At 41.8% G+C, this 20582-nt stretch overlaps 1 protein-coding gene and 1 non-coding gene across 2 annotated transcripts; one reads left to right on the top strand and one right to left on the bottom strand.

Moving 5' to 3' along the window:
- Positions 1–1267: 1267 nt before the first annotated feature.
- LOC106608238 (cholesterol 24-hydroxylase) lies at positions 1268–12243 on the bottom strand. The gene is made up of 15 exons (XM_014206078.3): positions 11834–12243; positions 11514–11588; positions 11286–11367; positions 11021–11094; positions 10678–10764; positions 10410–10548; positions 9972–10085; positions 8792–8954; positions 8488–8553; positions 8321–8393; positions 6432–6516; positions 4174–4284; positions 2540–2628; positions 2375–2441; positions 1268–2213 (listed from the first exon to the last, which is right to left on the bottom strand). The coding sequence occupies exons 1-15, from the start codon at positions 11980–11982 to the stop codon at positions 2058–2060; spliced, it is 1530 nt and encodes a 509-aa protein (XP_014061553.1). The 5' UTR covers positions 11983–12243; the 3' UTR covers positions 1268–2057.
- Positions 12244–12332: 89 nt separating this feature from the next.
- Positions 12333–12404, top strand: trnat-ugu (transfer RNA threonine (anticodon UGU)). The gene has a single exon. It is a non-coding gene; the product is annotated as a tRNA-Thr (tRNA).
- The last annotated feature ends 8178 nt before the right edge of the window (positions 12405–20582 follow it).

The raw sequence follows: 20582 nt of genomic DNA, 5'->3' as shown, positions 1-20582 counted from the left end.
GCTTTGCACACTCTTGGCATGCTCTCAACCAGCTTCACCTGGAATGCTTTTCCAACAGCCTTGAAGGAGTTCCCACATATGCTGAGCACTTGTTGGCTGCTTTTCCTTCACTCTTCGGTTGACGTCATCCCAAAACATCTCAATTGGGTTGAGGTCAGGTGATTGTGGAGGCCAGGTCTGATGCAGCACTCCATCACTCTCCTTTTTGGTCAAATAGCCCTTACACAGCCTGGAGGTGTGTTGGGTCATTGTCCTGTTGGAAAACAAATGATAGTGCCACTAAGCGCAAACCAGAAGAATGGGGTATCGCTGCAGAATGCTGTGGTAGCCATGCTGGTTAAGTGTGCCTTGAATTCTAAATAAATCACTGACAGTGTCACCAGCAAAGCACCCCCACACCATCACACCTCCTCCTCCATGCCTCACGGTGCGTCTCAAGCAAGTCTCTTTTTATTATTGGTGTCCTTTAGTTGTGATTTCTTTGCAGCAATTCGAACATGAAGGCTTGATTCACAGTCTCCTCTGAACAGCTGATGTTTTTTATTTAACCTTCATTTAAGTAGGCAAGTCAGTTAAGAACAAATTATTATTTACAATGAGGCCTTCCCCGGCCTAACCCGGATGATGCTGGCCAATTGTGCACCGCCCTATGGGACTCCCAATCATGGCCGCTTGTGATAAAGCCTGGATGTTGAGGTTGGTAACTCTAATGAACTTACCCTCTGCAGCAGAGGTAACTCTGGGTCTTCCTTTTCTGTGGTGGTGTCATGAGAAACAGTTTCATCACAGCGCTTGATGGTTTTTGCGACTGCACTTGAAGAGACTCAAAGTTATTGACATTTTCCGGATTGATGGACTGTCATTTCTCTTTGCTTATTTGAGCTGTTCTTGCCATAATATGGGCTTGGTCTTTTACCAAATAGGGCTATCTTCTGTATACCACCCCTACCTTGTCACAACACAACTGATTGGCTCAAACGCATTAAGAAGGAAAGAAAGGCACACCTGTTAATTGAAATGCATTCCAGGTGCATGCATTCCAGGACTACCTCATGAAGCTGGTTGAGAGAATGCCAAGAGTGCAAAGCTGTCATCAAGGCAAAGGGTGGCTACTTTGAAGAATCTCAAATATAACATATATTTTGATTTGTTTAACCCTTTTTTGGTTACGACATGATTCCATATGTGTTATTTCATAGTGTTGATGTCTTCAATATTATTTTACAATGTAGAAAATAGGTAAAATAAAGAAAAACCATTGAATGAGTACTGTGTCCAAACTTTTGACTGGTACTGTATATTGAATAAAAACATAAACGCAACATGTAAAGTGCTGGTCCCATGTTTCATGAGCTGAAATAAAATATCCCAGAAATGTCCCATACGCACAAAAAAAGTAATATTTCTCTCAAATGTTGTGCAGAAATGTGTTTACATCCCTGTTAGTAAGAATTTCTCCTTTGCCAAAATAATCCATCCACCTGACAGGTGTGGCATATCAAGAAGCTGATTAAACAGCATGATCATTGAACAGGGGCACCTTGTGCTGGGGACAATAAAAGGCCACTCTAAAATGTGTAGTTTTGTCACACAACACGATGCCACAGATGTCTCAAGTTTTGAGGGATCGTGCAATTGGCGTACTGACTACTGGAATGTCCACCAGAGCTTTTGCCAGAGAATTGAATGTTAATTTCTCTACCATAAGCTTATTCTGATTGGCTGGGCCTAGCTCCCAAGTGGGTGGGCCTATGCCCTCCCTGGCCCACCCATGGCTGCACCCCTGCCCAGTCATGTAAAATCCATAGATTAGGGCCTAATGAATTTATTTCAATTGACTGATTTCCTTATATGAACTATAACTCAGTAAATTCGTTGGAAAAGTTGCATGTTGCATTTTTGTTTTGTATACATGCAAATATATGCACAAGATTGGTAAAACATTGATGAAGTGTTCATCTTTTTTTTTAAGACACTAAAGAAGAAAGACGGAATGAGTCGAATAAGAAATATGTTGAGTTGAAAGACAAGGGCTAGTCATCTCCAGGTTCCAGTAGTCAGGCTGCGGCTGTCTGTCCTCGGTGTCTGATGCTACACACCACTCCACTCTTTGGTCTCAGAGTGCCAGTGTCCAGGATGTCAAAGGACTGGCCAGGCAGTAGGCTGAAGTCAAACCTCTGGAGCAGCTTGGCCATCACTACCTTCGCCTCCATCTGCAAACAACAGAAGGAATCTGGTGTGAGCATGTGTGTGTGTGTGTGTGTGTGTGTGTGTGTGTGTGTGTGTGTGTGTGTGTGTGTGTGTGTGTGTGTGTGTGTGTGTGTGTGTGTGTGTGTGTGTGGTGTACGTGCCTGCTACTGTGTGTGTGTCTCACCTGTGCGAAGCTCTGTCCCAGACATGAGCGTGGTCCCAGGGCGAAGGGGTAGTAGCAGTAATAGGGTCTTCAGGACAGAAACAAACAACATCCATAACATGACAGTTAGCTCTTAATCAGTTCAAATGTTGTAAAGAAACAATTAAACAATATTGGGTCACTTACTTGGCAGTATCTGGATGGAACCTCTCTGGGTCAAACTTCAGCGGCTCCTCAAAGAACTTCTCCAACCGTCCACAGACGTATGAATTGAACTGTGAACAGACAAGATAGGGGCAGATACAACAGTTAGAGTAGTGTACAGTAGAGACACACCAAAATAGTCAATGAGGTGCTGACTAAAATACATGATTCCATATGTGTTATTTCATAGTGTTGATGTCTTCACTGTTATTCTACAATGTAGAAAATAGTAAAAAAATAAGAAAAACCCTTGAATGAGTAGGTGTGTCTAAACTTTTGACTAGTGCTGTATATCTTATTTTAAATATATATATTTTAAAATATATTTCCTTCTTTATTATTTTCCCTTAACCCTACCACCCCTCCCCTAATTGGATTAAACTAATGGACCACAACACATAGGCATCTACTTCCAGCTTATACTGTACATGCTATATACATTTTACAGACACAGTATATTTGACATTAGTTATCTTTTGTTTGTTTTTGGTCCCAGCTTTAAGCTCCCCTCAACCCCTCCCATCTATCTCTGAAGACCATCCAGTCCCATCCTTCAGCTCCCCTCAACCCCTCCCATCTATCTCTGAAGACCATCCAGTCCCAGCCTTCAGCTCCCCACAACCCCTCCCATCTATCTCTGAAGACCATCCAGTCCCATCCTTCAGCTCCCCACAACCCCTCCCATCTATCTCTGAAGACCATCCAGTCCCAGCCTTCAGCTACCCTCAACCCCTCCCATCTATCTCTGAAGACCATCCAGTCCCAGCCTTCAGCTCCACTCAACCCCTCCCATCTATCTCTGAAGACCATCTAGTCCCATCCTTCAGCTCCCCTCAACCCCTCCCATCTATCTCTGAAGACCATCCAGTCCCAGCCTTCAGCTCCCCTCAACCCCTCCCATCTATCTCTGAAGACCATCCAGTCCCAGCCTTCAGCTCCCCTCAACCCCTCCCATCTATCTCTGAAGACCATCCAGTCCCATCCTTCTGCTCCCCTCAACCCCTCCCATCTATCGCTGAAGACCATCCAGTCCCAGCCTTCAGCTCCACTCAACCCCTCCCATCTATCTCTGAAGACCATCTAGTCCCATCCTTCAGCTCCCCTCAACCCCTCCCATCTATCTCTGAAGACCATCCAGTCCCAGCCTTCAGCTCCCCTCAACCCCTCCCATCTATCTCTGAAGACCATCCAGTCCCAGCCTTCAGCTACCCTCAACCCCTCCCATCTATCGCTGAAGACCATCCAGTCCCAGCCTTCAGCTCCCCTCAACCCCTCCCATCTCTCTGAAGACCATCCAGTCCCATCCTTCAGCTACCCTCAACCCCTCCCATCTATCTCTGAAGACCATCCAGTCCCATCCTTCTGCTACCCTCAACCCCTCCCATCTATCTCTGAAGACCATCCAGTCCCAGCCTTCAGCTCCCCTCAACCCCTCCCATCTATCTCTGAAGACCATCCAGTCCCATCCTTCAGCTCCCCTCAACCCCTCCCATCTATCTCTGAAGACCATCCAGTTTTGATTTCTAGCTGCTACATATTTTTCCACTGTGCTGTGATGTTTCACAATATGAACAAATATTACAAAAACACTTGACAGTGGTGTTGAGGTAACTCACGAAGCATGTGACTCCTGCTGGGATGGGGATGCCGTTGATGGTGATGTCATTGGGGATGAAGCGAGACGTACCGGGAGCCGTGGGATACAACCTCAGAGTCTCCTTCAACACCTGACGGGGTAGATAGATTATCAAACACAACATTTTGAGTTACCTGGCCTTAGACCTGAGGACTTGTGTCAGCTCCCTCCCTAATGCTTTGGCTTTAGCTCAGTGGACTAATACAAGAAGAGGCATTGTGGTACACAGATGACCCAGGTTAAAACCTTGTTGGTCACAACAAGTTTTTTTTAGTTTTTTTAGGGGGTAGATCAGTTTTAATATTGCAGATACATTGTGGGTTCTATCAATGTAATTGTCGGCATCATTTCCAATCCCCCATAAAATATATATATATATATATATACACTACCGTTCAAAAGTTTGGGGTCACTTAGAAATGTCTTTTTTTAATTTTTTTAAGCAAATTGTTTGTCCATTAAAATCACATCAAATTGATCAGAAATACAGTGTAGACATTGTTAATGTTGTAAATGACTATTGTAGCTGGAAATGGCAGATTTTTTATGGAATATCTACATAGGCGTACAGAGGCCCATTATCAGCAACCATCACTCCTGTGTTCCAATGGCACGTTGTGTTAGCTAATCCAAGTTTATCATTTTAAAAGGTTAATTGATCATTAGAAAACCCTTTTGCAATTATGTAATCACACAGCTGAAAACTGTTGTGCTAATTAAAGAAGCAATAACACTGGCCTTCTTTAGACTAGTTGAGTATCTGGAGCATCAGCATTTGTGGGTTCGATTACAGAATAAAAATGGTTAGAAACAAAGACATTTCTTCTGAAACTCGTCAATCTATTCTTGTTCTGAGAAATTAAGGCAATTCCATTCGAGAAATTGCCTAGAAAATGAAGATCTCGTACAATGCTGTGTACTACTCCCTTCACAGGACAGTGCAAACTGGCTCTAACCAGAATAGAAAGAGGAGTGGGAGGCCCCGGTGCACAACTGAGCAAGTGAACAAGTACATTAGAGTGTCTAGTTTGAGAAACAGACGCCTCACAAGTCCTCAACTGGCAGCTTCATTAAATAGTACCCACAAATCACCAGTCTCAGTTTCAACGGTGAAGAAGCAACTCCGGGATGCTGGCCTTCTAGGCAGAGTTGCAAAGAAAAAGCCATATCTCAGACTGGCCAATAAAAAGAAAATATTAAGATGGGCAAAATAACAATAGTCAATACAATAGTCATTTACAACATTAACAATGTCTACACTGTATTTCTGATCAATTTGATGTTATTTTAATGGACAAAAAATATGCTTTTCTTTCAAAAACAAGGACATTTCTAAGTGACCCCAAACTTTTGAATGGTAGTGTATATTATTTTAAATATATATATTTTTTTATTATGTTCCCCTAACCCTACCACCCTTTCCCTAATTGGAGTAAACTAATGGACAACAACACTTAGGCTTCCACTTCCAGCTTATACATACTACATACTATATACTACATACTACATACAATATACTACATACAACATACTACATACATTTCACAGACAGTATATTTTAGATTAGCTATCTTTTGTTTGTTTTTAGTCCCATCCTTCAGCTCCCCTCAACCCCTCCCATCTATCTCTGAAGACCATCCAGTCCCTTCCTTCAGCTCCCCTCAACCCCTCCCATCTATCTCTGAAGACCATCCAGTCCCAGCCTTCAGCTTCCCTCAACCCCTCCCATCTATCTCTGAAGACCATCCAGTCCCATCCTTCAGCTCCCCTCAACCCCTCCCATCTATCTCTGAAGACCATCCAGTCCCATCCTTCAGCTCCCCACAACCCCTCCCATCTATCTCTGAAGACCATCCAGTCCCATCCTTCAGCTCCCCTCAACCCCTCCCATCTATCTCTGAAGACCATCCAGTTTTGATTTCTATTTGCCATATATTTTTCAACTGTGCTGTGATGTTTTACAAAAGTTCTGAACCTTTCTATTCTCATAGTTTCTACAGATTGTACATTTTTGCTAAGAGTATTATTATATTATTGATCAATTGATGATGGCTTTTCAAATCACCCAGCAGTGCTATTTCCAGAGTTAGCTCCAAGTAAATGTTGCACTTTTTCAGCTATTCCTGAACCTGTGACCAAAAACAAGCTACATATGGGCAGTACCAAAACAAGTGATTTACTGATTCTGTCACAACTACAGTTAATATAGTATAAAAACGATCAATTAAGTCACTGTACCTGAGACAGGTAGGTCATTTTCCCCAGGTCATCAAAGCTGATTTCCTGTTTCATCCCGATGACATCATCCACTTCTTGCTTCACACTGGAGAAGTTATAGACACCAAGAAACACAACCAAAGTATTTTTTATTATGGAAATTATCAATAAACAAAAAGAGGTATGATGAGCCCAAATCTCAAATGTCCAGATAAATCTACCCTGATTGATTTGATATTGACAAATGTTCCACATAAATATTCTGCGGTTGGTGTTTTTTGTAATGATTTAAGTGACCATTGTGCTCTTGTTGCTGTTAGAAATACTAAGGTTCCTAAAACAAACCCACGGTTTATTCGTAAGAGAAATCTGAAGAGTTTTAATGAGCAGGATTTCTTTCATGATTTGTTTTATTTTGACTGAAGCAAGATTAAGCTTATTCCTGATTTCCAAATAGTAAACAAACATGCCCCGTTCCGCAGGTTCAGGGTTAAAGGGTGGGATAATCCATGGTTTTCTTCTGAGCTGTCTTGTATTATTCACGACCGTAATCTAGCCTGGGCTAAAGCAAGGAAATCATGTTCTGATGCTGATTGGCTTATTTTTAGGCAGTTACGAAACAAGTGTTCTTTTCTTCTCAGGGAGACCAAATCTGAATATTTTATGTCTGTTACCACTGATAACCTGAGTGACCCTAGAAAGTTTTGGAAGGCTATTAAGTCTATGTCTAGTAACAGTAATGTTAATGTTAATGAATTACCATCATGTGTATTGAAGGACTTTGTTGCTGTATATGACAAAACTGAAATGCTGAATTGTTTCAATGACCACTTTGTATCATCTGGTAGGCTGTTTGATTCAATCTCCTCTGTTATTTATTGTTGTGCCTCGTCTCTCACAAAGCTTTCCAGAACTTGCAAACTGCTTTTTATACTGTTCAACACACCTTGTGTCAATTGAAGCTTATCCTCAATACTGACTAAACTAAACTAATGGTGTTTTCTAAAGCAAGAAATAGATCTCTGAACCTTTCACCAATTACTACCTGTCAGGGAAATGAGATTGAGACTGTAACCTCACATAAATATATTGGGATTTTAATTGATGACGGCCTCTCTTTTAAATTGCATATTCAACAACTTACAAAAAATTGAAGCTGAAGTTGGGATTTTATTTTAAGAATAAGGCCTGTTTTTCTTGTGAAGCCAGGAGGGTAGTATCAGCTACATTTATGCCGTTACTAGACTATGGGGATATTTTATATATGAATGCTTCCGCTCAGTGTTTGAGATCAAATGACACCCTTTACCATGGCGCTTTGAGATTTATTTTAAACTGCAAGACCCTTACGCACCACTGCACTTTGTATACCAGGGTTGGCTGGCCTTCTCTAGTCACTCGTAGGCTCAGTAACTGGTATACTTTTATTTACAAAGCCATTTTGGGTTTACTACCGTTTTATTTGGGCATTTTTATTGTTCAGAAATGTGGTGGGTACTCTCTTCGTTTGCAGGACTTTATCCTGATAACTGTTCCAAATGTCCGAACTGAATTTGGTAAAAGGGCTTTTATATGTACTCTGCGCCATTACCTTGGAATGCCTTACAAAATACTTTTAAACTGGAAGAACTTGTCCCGATTGGTGTTTTTAAATCACTGATGAAGGATTTTGAGACTGATTCCCTGACCTGTCAAAGTTTTTAATTTGCTGTTTTATGATTTTGTATACTCTTGTGAATTCTATGGTTTTTACTAGATTACTTGTAGTTTTTCATGTTGTCCGTCTGTAATTGTGTAATGACTTGGTGCTGCCTATCTCGGCCAGGACGCTCTTGAAAAAGAGATTTCAAATCTCAATGAGCCCTTCCTGGTTAAATAAAGGTTAAATGAAATTAAATAATAAGACCTACTTGGCCAATATCTCTGGCAGCCTTCCCAGTTCCATGACGGCAAAAGCTAGTTGATTGGCTGTTGTCTCTTGCCCTTTCAAGAGGAAGACAAAACAGTAAAGGCTGTTAAGGTAACTCCAGCTGCTGAATCTTGAATTGTGTAGGAAATTGTTTTTATGGAGACCCACCCGCAACGAATAACGTTACAAAGTTGTCCAGCATAAGCTCCTCATCTTCATTTTCTGTGTTTTCCTCTGAAATTATGAATTTAAACAAGTTTACAGCATTGAGACAATACTGCTACTGAACCTCATCAATAACATGACTGTTTTAGCTAACAACGTCACATGCAGAGCCACAAAGTAAAAAGTCTCCAATGTTTGCCTGGTCCCAGATCTGTTTGTGCTGTCTTGTCTTGCCATCTCTTGCCAACATTGGTAGGAGTTGGTAAGACAGCACAAACAGATCTGGGACCAGGCTACTACAACGTGCCTTTGCCAGCCGTCTTGAGGATCTGTGTCAGGATATCTTTAGGAACATCCTCGCCATTTTGGATGGCCATTTTCCTCTCGTTGATCCACCGTCTGCCTGTCGAACGCAGGAGCTGAACAGACTCCTTCACCTCGTTGATGAACTTCTTGTTCTTTGGGTAGAGCTAATATGACATTCAACAAAATGTAATTATTAGATTAGGGAAATAGGAAATTCAACCATATTTATAGGCCATCTAGGGACTGATGCTATACATTTTATGAAGCATTGTGGTGAAGTACATCTGTCTGTTGTTGATTCAGTGTGCCAATGTTTTGACTGTATGTGTGCTTATAAAATAAAGGTGCCATCCAGGGCCGGCTCTACGGTGTGGCAAAGCCGGACATTGACCCCACTGATAGAATTTGTGCCCCCCCCCCCCCACCCCACAGTTTCCCCATAAACATATGGGCCTGCCAGTAGCTCAGACCAGGGAAAAGAGGCTATATGCCGTGTGTGCGATCATGATCTGAGGAGGGGGAGGGAAGGAGGATGCAATGAAGTCATATTTAGTAGTTAAAATCCTTGAATGCATTCTGATTGGGCACCTAGCCATTGAATGTCATAATGTACCGCCTTCATGACCTTGTTTATGAACCTTATGGTCCCAGGGCGGGTTATTTATGACCAGCATGTCAAGAGGGATGCCAAGCTCACCGAGCAGCCTACAGCAGGCCTGACTATGAGGTTTTGGACCAGGAGGTTGAGGACCCTAGCATCAAATCTAATACCCACCAAGTCTACAAAACTTAGAGCACTCTGTTCGTAACAGATTGTAGTTTTGAGAACAGAAAACGGTATTGAGATCAAATGTTTCATCAATGACAAAATATGTAGACCGTGGAAACGCCAAGCGGATGAAATATCTGTCTCATTGTTCTATCTGTGGTGAAGGTCTTTGGCTTTTTCGGCTCTGGTTATCAGGACGTATCAGGACGTATCAGGACGTATCAGGATTGGGAAAAGGCGGTGCTTCACTTCACACGGATCAGAAGGGGGAGGCTTTTGCTGAGAATTTCCTTTTGTCAGGGTGGAGAATTCACACACCGGAACTCTCAATTTATAACGCATTTAATAACGCAGCTGACCAAATTACACAAGATTTTTGTTCTGGGTTAACCAAGATTATGTCACTATTTACCTGGAAGGTGGAGTCTCTGACATAGTGGACCATTCCCTTCAGACACATCTCTATGGCTTTGGGGAACAGAGTGTCACTCTCCTTCAACAGATCGAGATCCACTCCAAACGCCACCTACAGGTAGAAACACAGATTAACAACATTGATGTTGATGATACATTTATTATGAGTGCCTTTCATGTTTCAGATAATAATACCTGACCAGCAGCAACTCTGAGTCATAGTTATGCATTATAATGGCTAGCTCACTGGCTTGGCTGCCTAATAGCTAGATTACACTGTAGCTGGCATAATAACTGTGTAAGTCAGTTGTCATAACCTGAAAATGTGTCACTATGACTGGTTCTGCTGTTTGTCATGAAGACAGCTTTATGTGAAATATTAAACTGGTAGGGGTAGTGTGTGAATCTGGGGGTAACAGGAATGACCATTCGTTACCTTGGTGATGATATCCAGGGTCACAAGGTTGAACATTTGGTGCATGTTGGCGGCTGTGTTGGTGTCAGCCATGTCTGCCAGTTTATCCATCAGACGCTCTGCCCGCTCGTTGAACGCCCCCATCTGACCACGCAGGTACCTGGCAATACACAGCACGATGGAAGGATGGATGGATAGGTGGGTGGATTGGTTGACTGACTGACAGACAGACAGACTGATCCATTGAGCAATTGATTATTACATCATGTGAAATAGATAAGTGTCTTACAGACTGCTGAAGGCAGGGTCCATGATCCTTCGCTGTTTGTACCACGCATCATGATTATGAGCCGTAATCAGACCACTTCCCAGAAACCTGCGGAAAAGCAGGACAACAAAGTATTTACTGTACCTTGACAATGAATCCACTTGCCACTGACCAAGGGGTCCAGTTGTAATGTCTAGGTGGCTTAATGTAAGTCAGACAGCATTAAGATTGAATGTATTGGAAAATATTGTACCGACCGAAACGTCAACACAATAAAAAAACGCAAATGTAGCGGTAGGAAGTCAGTGGCTGTAATCGTTATATGTTGATATAGCATAAATGACACAACATATTCAGGAATCACCTCTGTCCAAATAGGTTGAAAAGACCCTTGTAGACCAGTGAGTCTTTGGGGTACTTTGGTGACATCAGCACTTCCTGTGGCGAGAAAGAAAAATGTCTGTTTAGTTTGTGGAGGAAATGGAATGGGCACTTTATTTTAGGGTAGAGTACAGACAGAAAATGACTGGGTATTTTCTTTGTAAAATAGTACAAAGAAATGGACTGATGCTTAACTCCATCCATTAAACGTGTGAAATATTGTGTGAAATATTCAGGCGCAGGTTTACCTTGGTGGTATCAGGGCAGGTGACAAACAGCATCACAATGTGCATACCGTTAATACGGTACACCGGTCCATATGTCTCCGACCTGTCAAAGATACAATAGAATACACTAAATAGAATGTAAAATGTACCAAGACAACTTGGTGTGTGTGTGTGTGTGTGTGTGTGTGTGTGTGTGTGTGTGTGTGTGTGTGTGTGTGCTTGGCCACTGCTCCATGGCATTCAGCTCACCATTCCAGGAATTTGTCGTGGATAACTCGACCATTGCTAATTTCCCTCAGGATTGCGGAATGTCCGAATATAAAACTGTGGGATAACAAGAGACGTTTATTCCATAACTGACAAATAAGGACGTTATGTTGAGAGATCCCTTTAACCAAGTTCACTCAGTGAAAACGCAAAAGACAGGTGAAAAAGCGACCCCTGGCGGTTATTAAGGCTAACTGTTCTCTAGTTTGTCTGATTCTTATGGAACTCAATATACATAGTTGAAAATAACTTCCAGCTACAGTATTTAAAATAAATGTTCAGGTTACATAATAATGACTTACCTGTCCCTTGGTGGTCCCGGTATGTGATCATATTTCAAATGAATATATTTTATGTACAGACAAAAACAGAGAAATACGATCAAAATCAAACCAAGTAGGCACATAAGAACATAACCAATCCAACCTGTAATCAAATGAAAAAGTGCCATATTGCAGTAGACTAGCTAGCTGGCGGTGACCCTACAAGCAGGGTATGAGGTCTGCTTTTTGGACTGAATTTGGTCAGGGTCAGAATATGCCGCGTTCACGTTATAGTCGAAACTCGGAAATGTATAACTAGGTAAATGGTTGTTGTTATACATGTGCCGCGTTCACGAATCAGCAACATTGACATTTCCGAGTGTCCTAGTTCCGAGTTGTGAACGCGCACTAGTAGTCTACTTGTCTGTTGTTATGGTTTACTGTGTTCGTGACCAACTTCCGGGGTTCATTGTATAACGACAAAAGCTAGATTCTTCATTAGTAAAGATTACCTATGTGCTTGAAAAATGACGCATTTGGCTCTATAGCTCAGTGGCAGAGCACTGGTCTTGTAAACCAGGGGTCGCGAGTTCGATCCTCGCTGGAGCCTAGATATAATATATATTTTCTGCCACACGGGTACACTGAGAACGTGTAGAAGAGAGCCTAGAATATGATATCGTGTTGATAATTATCTGATATATTTTGCACACATTTGAACCCTATGGGTGAAATTTTAGGCACGTGTTGACTGCAAGTGTAAGAATGCTGCTTAGATTTACCGTATATAACGACTCCCACATCACTGTAGTCGGCTGCTACAGACCGCACTCTCTTTCTGATGTCCTGCACAAGCTAAATGACTCTGAATTCATTATTGTAGGAGATTTTAACTGGGACGTGCTTACATCTGTATCGGACTCTTTTAAAGAACTGTGTGATTCTCTGAATTTCGCGCAATGAATTAATCCACCAACAAGACCAAATCCCAGAGCACCTAATAAATCAACGCTATTGGACATTCTTCTAAGGAATAATTTATCCCATCGACTTGGATATTCTGAAATGATGTCAGTGTTCACTGTGCGATTACTTGTGTTAGAAATGTAAAAATGATCAAAGCCCGTTATATTTTTTTTAATACAGTTTAGACAGTTTGATGAGCAAACGTTCTTACATGATCTGTACCATAATATTGACAGAGTAAGTCTGATTCCCTACGTTGACACTGCCTGGGACTATTTTTATGTGAAATTTTTGTCCATTTGTGATAAGCATGCCCCTGTGAAGAAATGTAGAATCAGTGGAAGGGACAATCCCTGGTTTTCAGATAACTTGGCAGAATTAATTACAAAGAGAAATATCTCTGGGCTCAAGCTATAGATACAAATGCTCCTGTTGACTGGGCCTCCTTCAGAGTGCTAAGAAACAAATGTACAAGATTGATCAGGAAGTCCAAATCAGATTACTATTTAAATGCAGTCACAGAGAAACTAAACAACCCTACCAAGTTCTGGAAGCTAATCACATCAGTGTCAGGTTCTAGTGTATCCTCTGGCCTTCCTGACCATTTAATGAATGATTCTAATGAAGTGAAGGATAAAGCCCATATTGTAGGGTTTTTAACAAACTGCTGGTTCAGTTTTTAATAATGGTGGGGCCCAGGCCTCTAATGTAAGCTCTGTTACAGTCAACTAGGATATAGGCCCGCATGTGAACCATTTTAACTTTAGCCTACTTCTTATGCTTATATCTATAAAGCACTAAAGGCTATAGATACTAAAAAGTCTGCAGGTCCAGACAACCTGGGCCCCTACCTCTTAAAGATAGCAGCTGGCTCACATTTTCAACTTGAGTCTCTTGACCAATTCCATACCCAGCTATTGGAAATCAGCTTATGTCCCCCACTGCTAAAGGGTGGAGATCCCTCAGACGCTAATAACTATCGTCCTACATCCAAACTCTCTATCCTGGCCAGTCTATGAATCCCTAGTGAGGTCACAGTTAAAAAAAACTTCTTAATTGAAAAGAACATACTGAGTGGGGTTCAGTCTGGCTTTAGATCGGGGCACAACACCACAACTGCAGCTATGGCAGTGGCAAATTACATCATAAATGCACTTGATAAAAAGCAACATTGTGCTGCTCTGTTTGTTGATTTATCAAAGGCCTTTCATTCAGTTGACCATGAATTGTTGCTAGCTAGACTCAGTAACATTGGTATCAGTGAAAGTTCCTAAACCAATTTAGTGCCCCATCTTTCTGACAGAACACAATGTGTATATACTGACAATCACAAGTCTAGCTTTCTAGAAATTAATAGAGGTGTGCCCCAGGGTTCCATTTTAACTCCTGTGTTGTTCTCAATTTGTTTGCATGATTTGGGAAATAGGATGCAGCCAAGTTACATATATATGCAGATGATACAGTCATGTATTAATGTACTTCTTCTCTGGTTCAGGCTGTTGAAGAGCTCCAGACTGCTTTTCAGTCACTGCAGGCCCCACTTTATGGTCTCAACCTGGTCTTGAATCTACAGAAAACTAAATGTATGACCTTTACCAGGTCTCACACTCAGCCAGAGAAGGTTAGCATTGTCACATCTTGTGGCTTATCTATTGAAAAAGTGTCATCCTACAAATACCTAGGTATACGGTTGGATGACAAGTTGTCCTTTAAAGTTCATATGGATAATCTTGTGAGGAAGCTTAAATGTAAATCCGTTTTTATTTCTGTAATAAGGCTTGCTTCCCGCTTATGGATAGAAAGAAGCTTGTTCAGGCCACTTTTCTCTCTGTAATTGATTATGGTGACTTGTTGTATTCTATACTATCTATTGTATCTTAGCCTATGCCGCTCTGTCATTGTTCATCCATATATTTATATGTATATATTCTTATTCCATTCCTCTTGTTAGATTTGTGTGTATTAGGTATTTGTTGTGGAATTGTTAGCTATTACTTGTTAGATATTGCTGCAATGTTGGAACTAGAAGCACAAGCATTTAGCTACACTTGCAATAACATCTGCTAACCATGTGTATGTGACCAATACAATTTGATGTGATGCATGCAGCCTCCTCTGCCTTACAGAGACTGGACTCTGCTTATAATGCATCCTTGTGCTTTATTACAAATGCCAAGTCACTCACGCACCATTGCACATTGTACCAAATGGTTGTTTGGACGTAACTTTATATGCGCAAAAAGCTACATTTGTATGGTGTTCATCTACAAAGCCCTTTTGGGTAAACTCCCTCTTTACCTCTGTAGTCTGCTCTCCTTCACCACCAGCAGATCCCAATCCTGGTCTGCTAGGTGGCTGCTACTTAAAGTCCCCAGGACATTCACAGTATTAGACAAGACTGTCTTCTCTTCTTGTGCACCAGAGGCATGGAATAGTCTACAATCCATGCTTCATCTAGATATGTTAGTGCCACTGAATGAATTGAAAACATTGATGGGAGACTCTGTTACAGAGGAGTGTAAATGCTTTTTTTTTAGGCTGGATGATGTTGTATTGTATGTTTTAATTCTGTAATGTATTGATTGTTGCTGCCTTCTTGGCCAGGTCTCTCTTGAAAAAGAGACTGGGTCTCAATGGGATTTTCCTGGTTAAATAAAGGTTCAATAAAAATAAATCAAATTATGCTTCCATTGTTTAAACCAAGTGTGAAATGTCTTCTCTGTTCAGCTTTGATGTTACTGCACTGCATCTCAGTGTTAGAGGCGTCACTACAGACCCTGGTTCGATCCCGGGCTGTATTACAACCGGCCTTGATCGGGTGTCCCATAGTGCGGCTCACAATTGGCACGGCGTCGCCCGGGTTAGGGGAGGGTTTGGCCGGGGTAGGCCGTCATTGTAAAATAAGAATTTGTTCTTAACTGACTTGCCTAGTTAAATAAAGGTTAAATAAGTTCAGAAACAATGTATTCATTGTTTGAATTGGGTCAAACATGCAAGTGCACAGGTGTGTATAGCTATCCTCATTGTCATATGTATTCATTCAACTGTTCAGTTGAATAAAAGCTTTATCATGGTGCTACAATAACAAATGAATAGGCCTAATCATGTTTATAACATGTATATAACACAATAATAACAGGTCTGAGAGATGGAAGTGATAGATGTGATCATGTTGGAGTTTTGAGTCTCTTGTAGGCTGAGTTGCAAGGAGCTTTTTTAAAAGCTTTGTTCCAACTTCCAACTTAAACGAGACAGAGTATGGCTCATGTGAATTTACTGGATGCCATATAGCCTAGGCCTAACTGATGTGTCACATACACGGTAAAAACTGCTCATGCATTTCCCTCTAATAGAGGGTTAAGGAGAAGTGAATTATAATGTCCCATGTCTCTGAACTTCTAATCGAGTTACATCTCCATATCCTATCATCCACAGTTAGGCCTGTGTTTGTTTGTGTGTGTGTGTGTGTGTTTGTGTATGTGTGTCTTCTCTTTGCCCATAGATTGAGTTGAGATCTTGTCTGCTCCAATGAAGAGGCAGGAAGTTCCTTCTCTGGCTCAAAATAGGATCATTGTTATGCCAGCCAGGCGTAGAATGGTAGAGCAAACCAAACCCTCTCTTCACTGCCTAAAAAACCCTATCTATCCCTCTCGATTGGAGAGCAGAGCGGGCATACCTCAGAAATACAATTATACTCCTTATATCCAGTGGCTTATGGGTAATTCAAGGGTAATTGTGTGAATCAATGGATATCAAATTAGTTCAGAATAGCAATTCACAGTAGAGAAGGAGGAAGCAGCGACACAGATCAGCATTGTAAATCAATGAACATTTTTGCTGTTTGTGATTCTTCAAGGGAATAAAATGCATCAGATAATGTCTGTCATTGTTCCCAGAAGAAAGGATATCTGCTTCAAAATCAAACCTGTAGCCTACCTACGTCAGGTCATGATTGGACATGTAAATACAATTGTAATCCCTGCTGAGGATAAAATCTATTTTAATATAGTTAATAGATCTGTCAGCAGACAGAACAGCCAGTCCAGGTGAAATAGAAGTACATTGTTTTCAGATCAGTATGAATAAAGGACAGGAGAGGAGGACGCCTCTCTAGACTATTGAGATGCGGCCCGCGGCTCAGAGATGTATTGATGTTTGTCTAACAGAGGACGCCTCTCTAGACTATTGAGATGCAAGTATGTCCAACAGCAGGGGGCAGTCTCTGTTCCGTTTGGAAGTTCCTTCCTTCCTGATGTCATGCTGAGGGCCTTTGCACTGCCTCACTTCCATGGGCTAGTTAGGGCAGTGATTCTCAACTAGGGGTACTAGTACCTAGGACAGGGGTGGGCAGACCTTTTGGCTCAAGAGGCACATTGAGTTTTTGAAACCAATTGAAGGGCCACATACTATATGTGTGACAAAACATGTGAAGCCTTTATTCATTTTCACATTGACATGCAACTACTTGTGTACTTGTAGGTGTACATATGCTTGAAAACAATTCTACCCTTGTACCATCTCTATCCTTGTTTTTTGTGAACAAATTTTTTACAAAATTGATGTAATTTATAACATCAGACACAGTCAAAAGCACACACAGATCCTGCATCTCTACCCTTGTAAAGTTCAATCAAACTTAGAGTCAAAATATGCAAACTTAAAAATATATACACTACCGTTCAAAAGTTTGGGGTCACTTAGAAATGTCCTTGTTTTTTAAATACAAGCAAATTGTTTGTCCATTAAAATAACATCAAATTGATGAGAAATACAGTGTAGACATTGTTAATGTTGTAAATGACTATTGTAGCTGGAAACGGCAGATTTTTTATGGAATATCTACATAGGCGTACAGAGACCCATTATCAGCAACACTCACTCGTGTTCCAATGGCACGTTGTGTTAGCTAATCCAAGTTAATTATTTTAAAAGGCTAATTGATCATTAGAAAACCCTTTTGCAATTATGTAATCACACAGCTGAAAACTGTCGTTCTGATTAAAGAAGCAATAAAACTGGCCTTCTTTAGACTAGATGAGTATCTGGAGAATCAGCATTTGTGGGTTCGATTACAGGCTCAAAATGGCCAGAAACAAATAACTTTCTTCTGAAACTCGTCAGCCTATTCCTGTTCTGAAAAATGAAGGTTATTCCATGTGAGAAATTGCCAAGAAACTGAAGATCTCGTACAACGCTGTGTACTACTCCCTTCACAGAACAGTGCAAACTGGCTCTAACCAGAATAAAAAGAGGAGTGGGAGGCCCTGGTGCACAACTGAGCAAAAAGACAAGCACATTTGTAAGGGGTGCGTACTGGCGGCAGAGAAGTCAGACACAGGAGAGCAAAAACTGTGTTTCCAACTTCACAGTTTAATAATAAAAACCCACCGGAAAACAGAACAATAAATAAATAAACTCTCTAGGAAAAACTCCCTAGAAAGGCCAAAAACCTAGGAAGAAACCTAGAGAGGAACCAGGCTATGAGGGGTGGCCAGTCCTCTTCTGGCTGTGCAGGGTGGATATTATAACAGAACATGGTCAAGATGTTAAAATGTTCATAAATGACCAGCATGGTCAAATAATAATAATCATAGTAGTTGTCGAGGGTGCAACAAGCACGTCCGGTGAACAGGTCAGGGTTCCATAGCCGCAGGCAGAACAGTTGAAACTGGAGCAGCAGCACGGCCAGGTGGACTGGGGACAGCAAGGAGTCATCATACCAGGTAGTCCTGAGGCATGGTCCTAGGGCTCAGGTCCTCCGAGAGAAAGACAGAAAGAGAGAAAGAGAGAATTAGAGAGAGCATATTTAAATTCACACAGGACACCGGATAAGACAAGAGAAATACTCCAGATGTAACAGACTGACCCTAGCCCCCCGACACATAAACTACTGCAGCATAAATACTGGAGGCTGAGACAGGAGGGATCAGAAGACACTGTGGCCCCATCCAATGATACCCCCGGACAGGGCCAAACAGGCAGGATATAACCCCACCTACTTTGCCAAAGCACAGCCCCCACACCACTAGAGGGATGTCTCCAACCACCAACTTACCGTCCTAAGACAAGGCCGAGTATAGCCCACAACGATCTCCGCCATGGCACAACCCAAGGGGGGTCGCCAACCCAGACAGGAAGACCACGTCAGTGACTCAACCCACTCAAGTGACGCACCCCTCCCATGGACGGCATGGAAGAACACCAGTAAGCCTGTGACTCAGCCCCTGTAAAAGGGTTAGAGGCAGAGAATCCCAGTGGAAAGAGGGGAACCGGCAAGGCAGAGACAGCAAGGGCGGTTCGTTGCTCCAGCCTTTCCGTTCACCTTCACACTCCTGGGCCAGACTATACTTAATCATAGGACCTACTGAAGAGATAAGTCTTCAGTAAAGACTTAAAGGTTGAGACTGAGTCTGCGTCTCTCACATTTGTAGGCAGACCATTCCATAAAAATGGAGCTCTATAGGAGAAAGCCCTACCTCCAGCCGTTTGCTTAGAAATTCTAGGGACAATTAGGAGGCCTGCGTCTTGTGACCGTAGCGTACGTGTAGGTATGTACGGCAGGATCAAATCGGAAAGATAGGTAGGAGCAAGCCCATGTAATGCTTTGTAGGTTAGCAGTAAAACCTTGAAATCAGCTCTTGCCTTAACAGGAAGCCAGTGTAGGGAGGCTAGCACTGGAGTAATATGATCAATTTTTTTGGTTCTAGTCAGGATTCTAGCAGCCGTATTTAGCACTAACTGAAGTTTGTTTAGTGCTTTATCCGGGTAGCCGGAAAGTAGAGCATTGCAGTAGTCCAGCCTAGAAGTAACAAAAGCATGGATTAATTTTTCTGCGTCATTTTTGGACAGAAAGTTTCAGATTTTTGCAATGTTACGTAGATGGAAAAAAAGCTGTCCTTGAAACAGTCTTGATATGTTCTTCAAAAGAGAGATCAGGGTCCAGAGTAACGCCGAGGTCCTTCACAGTTTTATTTGAGACGACTGTACAACCATCCAGATTAATTGTCAGATTCAACAGAAGATCTCTTTGTTTCTTGGGACCTAGAACAAGCATCTCTGTTTTGTCCGAGTTTAAAAGTAGAAAGTTTGCAGCCATCCACTTCTTTATGTCTGAAACACAGGCTTCTAGCGAGGGCAATTTTGGGGCTTCACCATGTTTCATTGAAATGTACAGCTGTGTGTCGTCCGCATAGCAGTGAAATTTAACATTATGTTTTCGAATGACATCCCCAAGAGGTAAAATATATAGTGAAAACAATAGTGGTCCTAAAACGGAACCTTGAGGAACACCGAAATTTACAATTGATTTGTCAGAGGACAAACCATTCACAGAGACAAACTGATATCTTTCCGACAGATAAGATCTAAACCAGGCCAGAACTTGTCCATGTAGACCAATTTGGGTTTCCAATCTCTCCAAAAGATTGTGGTGATCGATGGTATCAAAAGCGGCACTATGATCTAGGAGCACGAGGACAGATGCAGAGCCTCGGTCTGACGTCATTAAAAGGTCATTTACCACCTTCACAAGTGCAGTCTCAGTGCTATGATGGGGTCTAAAACCAGACTGAAGCGTTTCGTATACATTGTTAGTCTTCAGGAAGGCAGTGAGTTGCTGTGCAACAGCTTTTTCAAAAAATTTTGAGAGGAATGGAAGATTCGATATAGGCCGATAGTTTTTTATAATTTCTGGATCAAGATTCGGCTTTTTCAAGAGAGGCTTTATTACTGCCACTTTTAGTGAGCTTGGTACACATCCGGTGGATAGAGAGCCGTTTATTATGTTCAACATAGGAGGGCCAAGCACAGGAAGCAGCTCTTT

The sequence above is a fragment of the Salmo salar genome, chromosome 06 (genome assembly GCF_965601325.2).
Source record: "Salmo salar chromosome 06, fSalSal1, whole genome shotgun sequence".
NCBI lineage: Eukaryota > Metazoa > Chordata > Actinopteri > Salmoniformes > Salmonidae > Salmo > Salmo salar.
This window is presented reverse-complemented; position numbering and strand designations above follow the sequence as displayed.

Bases quoted from the DNA above. Each gene is read 5' to 3' on its own strand.
- LOC106608238 (XM_014206078.3), bottom strand. From the start codon at position 11,982: ATGGCACTTTTTCATTTGATTACAGGTTGGATTGGTTATGTTCTTATG. The intron at 10,549-10,677 runs GTAAGACACTTA...GTGTATTGCCAG, and splicing joins GACCCTGCCTTCAGCAGTCT to GTACCTGCGTGGTCAGATGG. The intron at 2,442-2,539 runs GTAAGTGACCCA...TCTGTCCTGAAG, and splicing joins TTCCATCCAGATACTGCCAA to ACCCTATTACTGCTACTACC.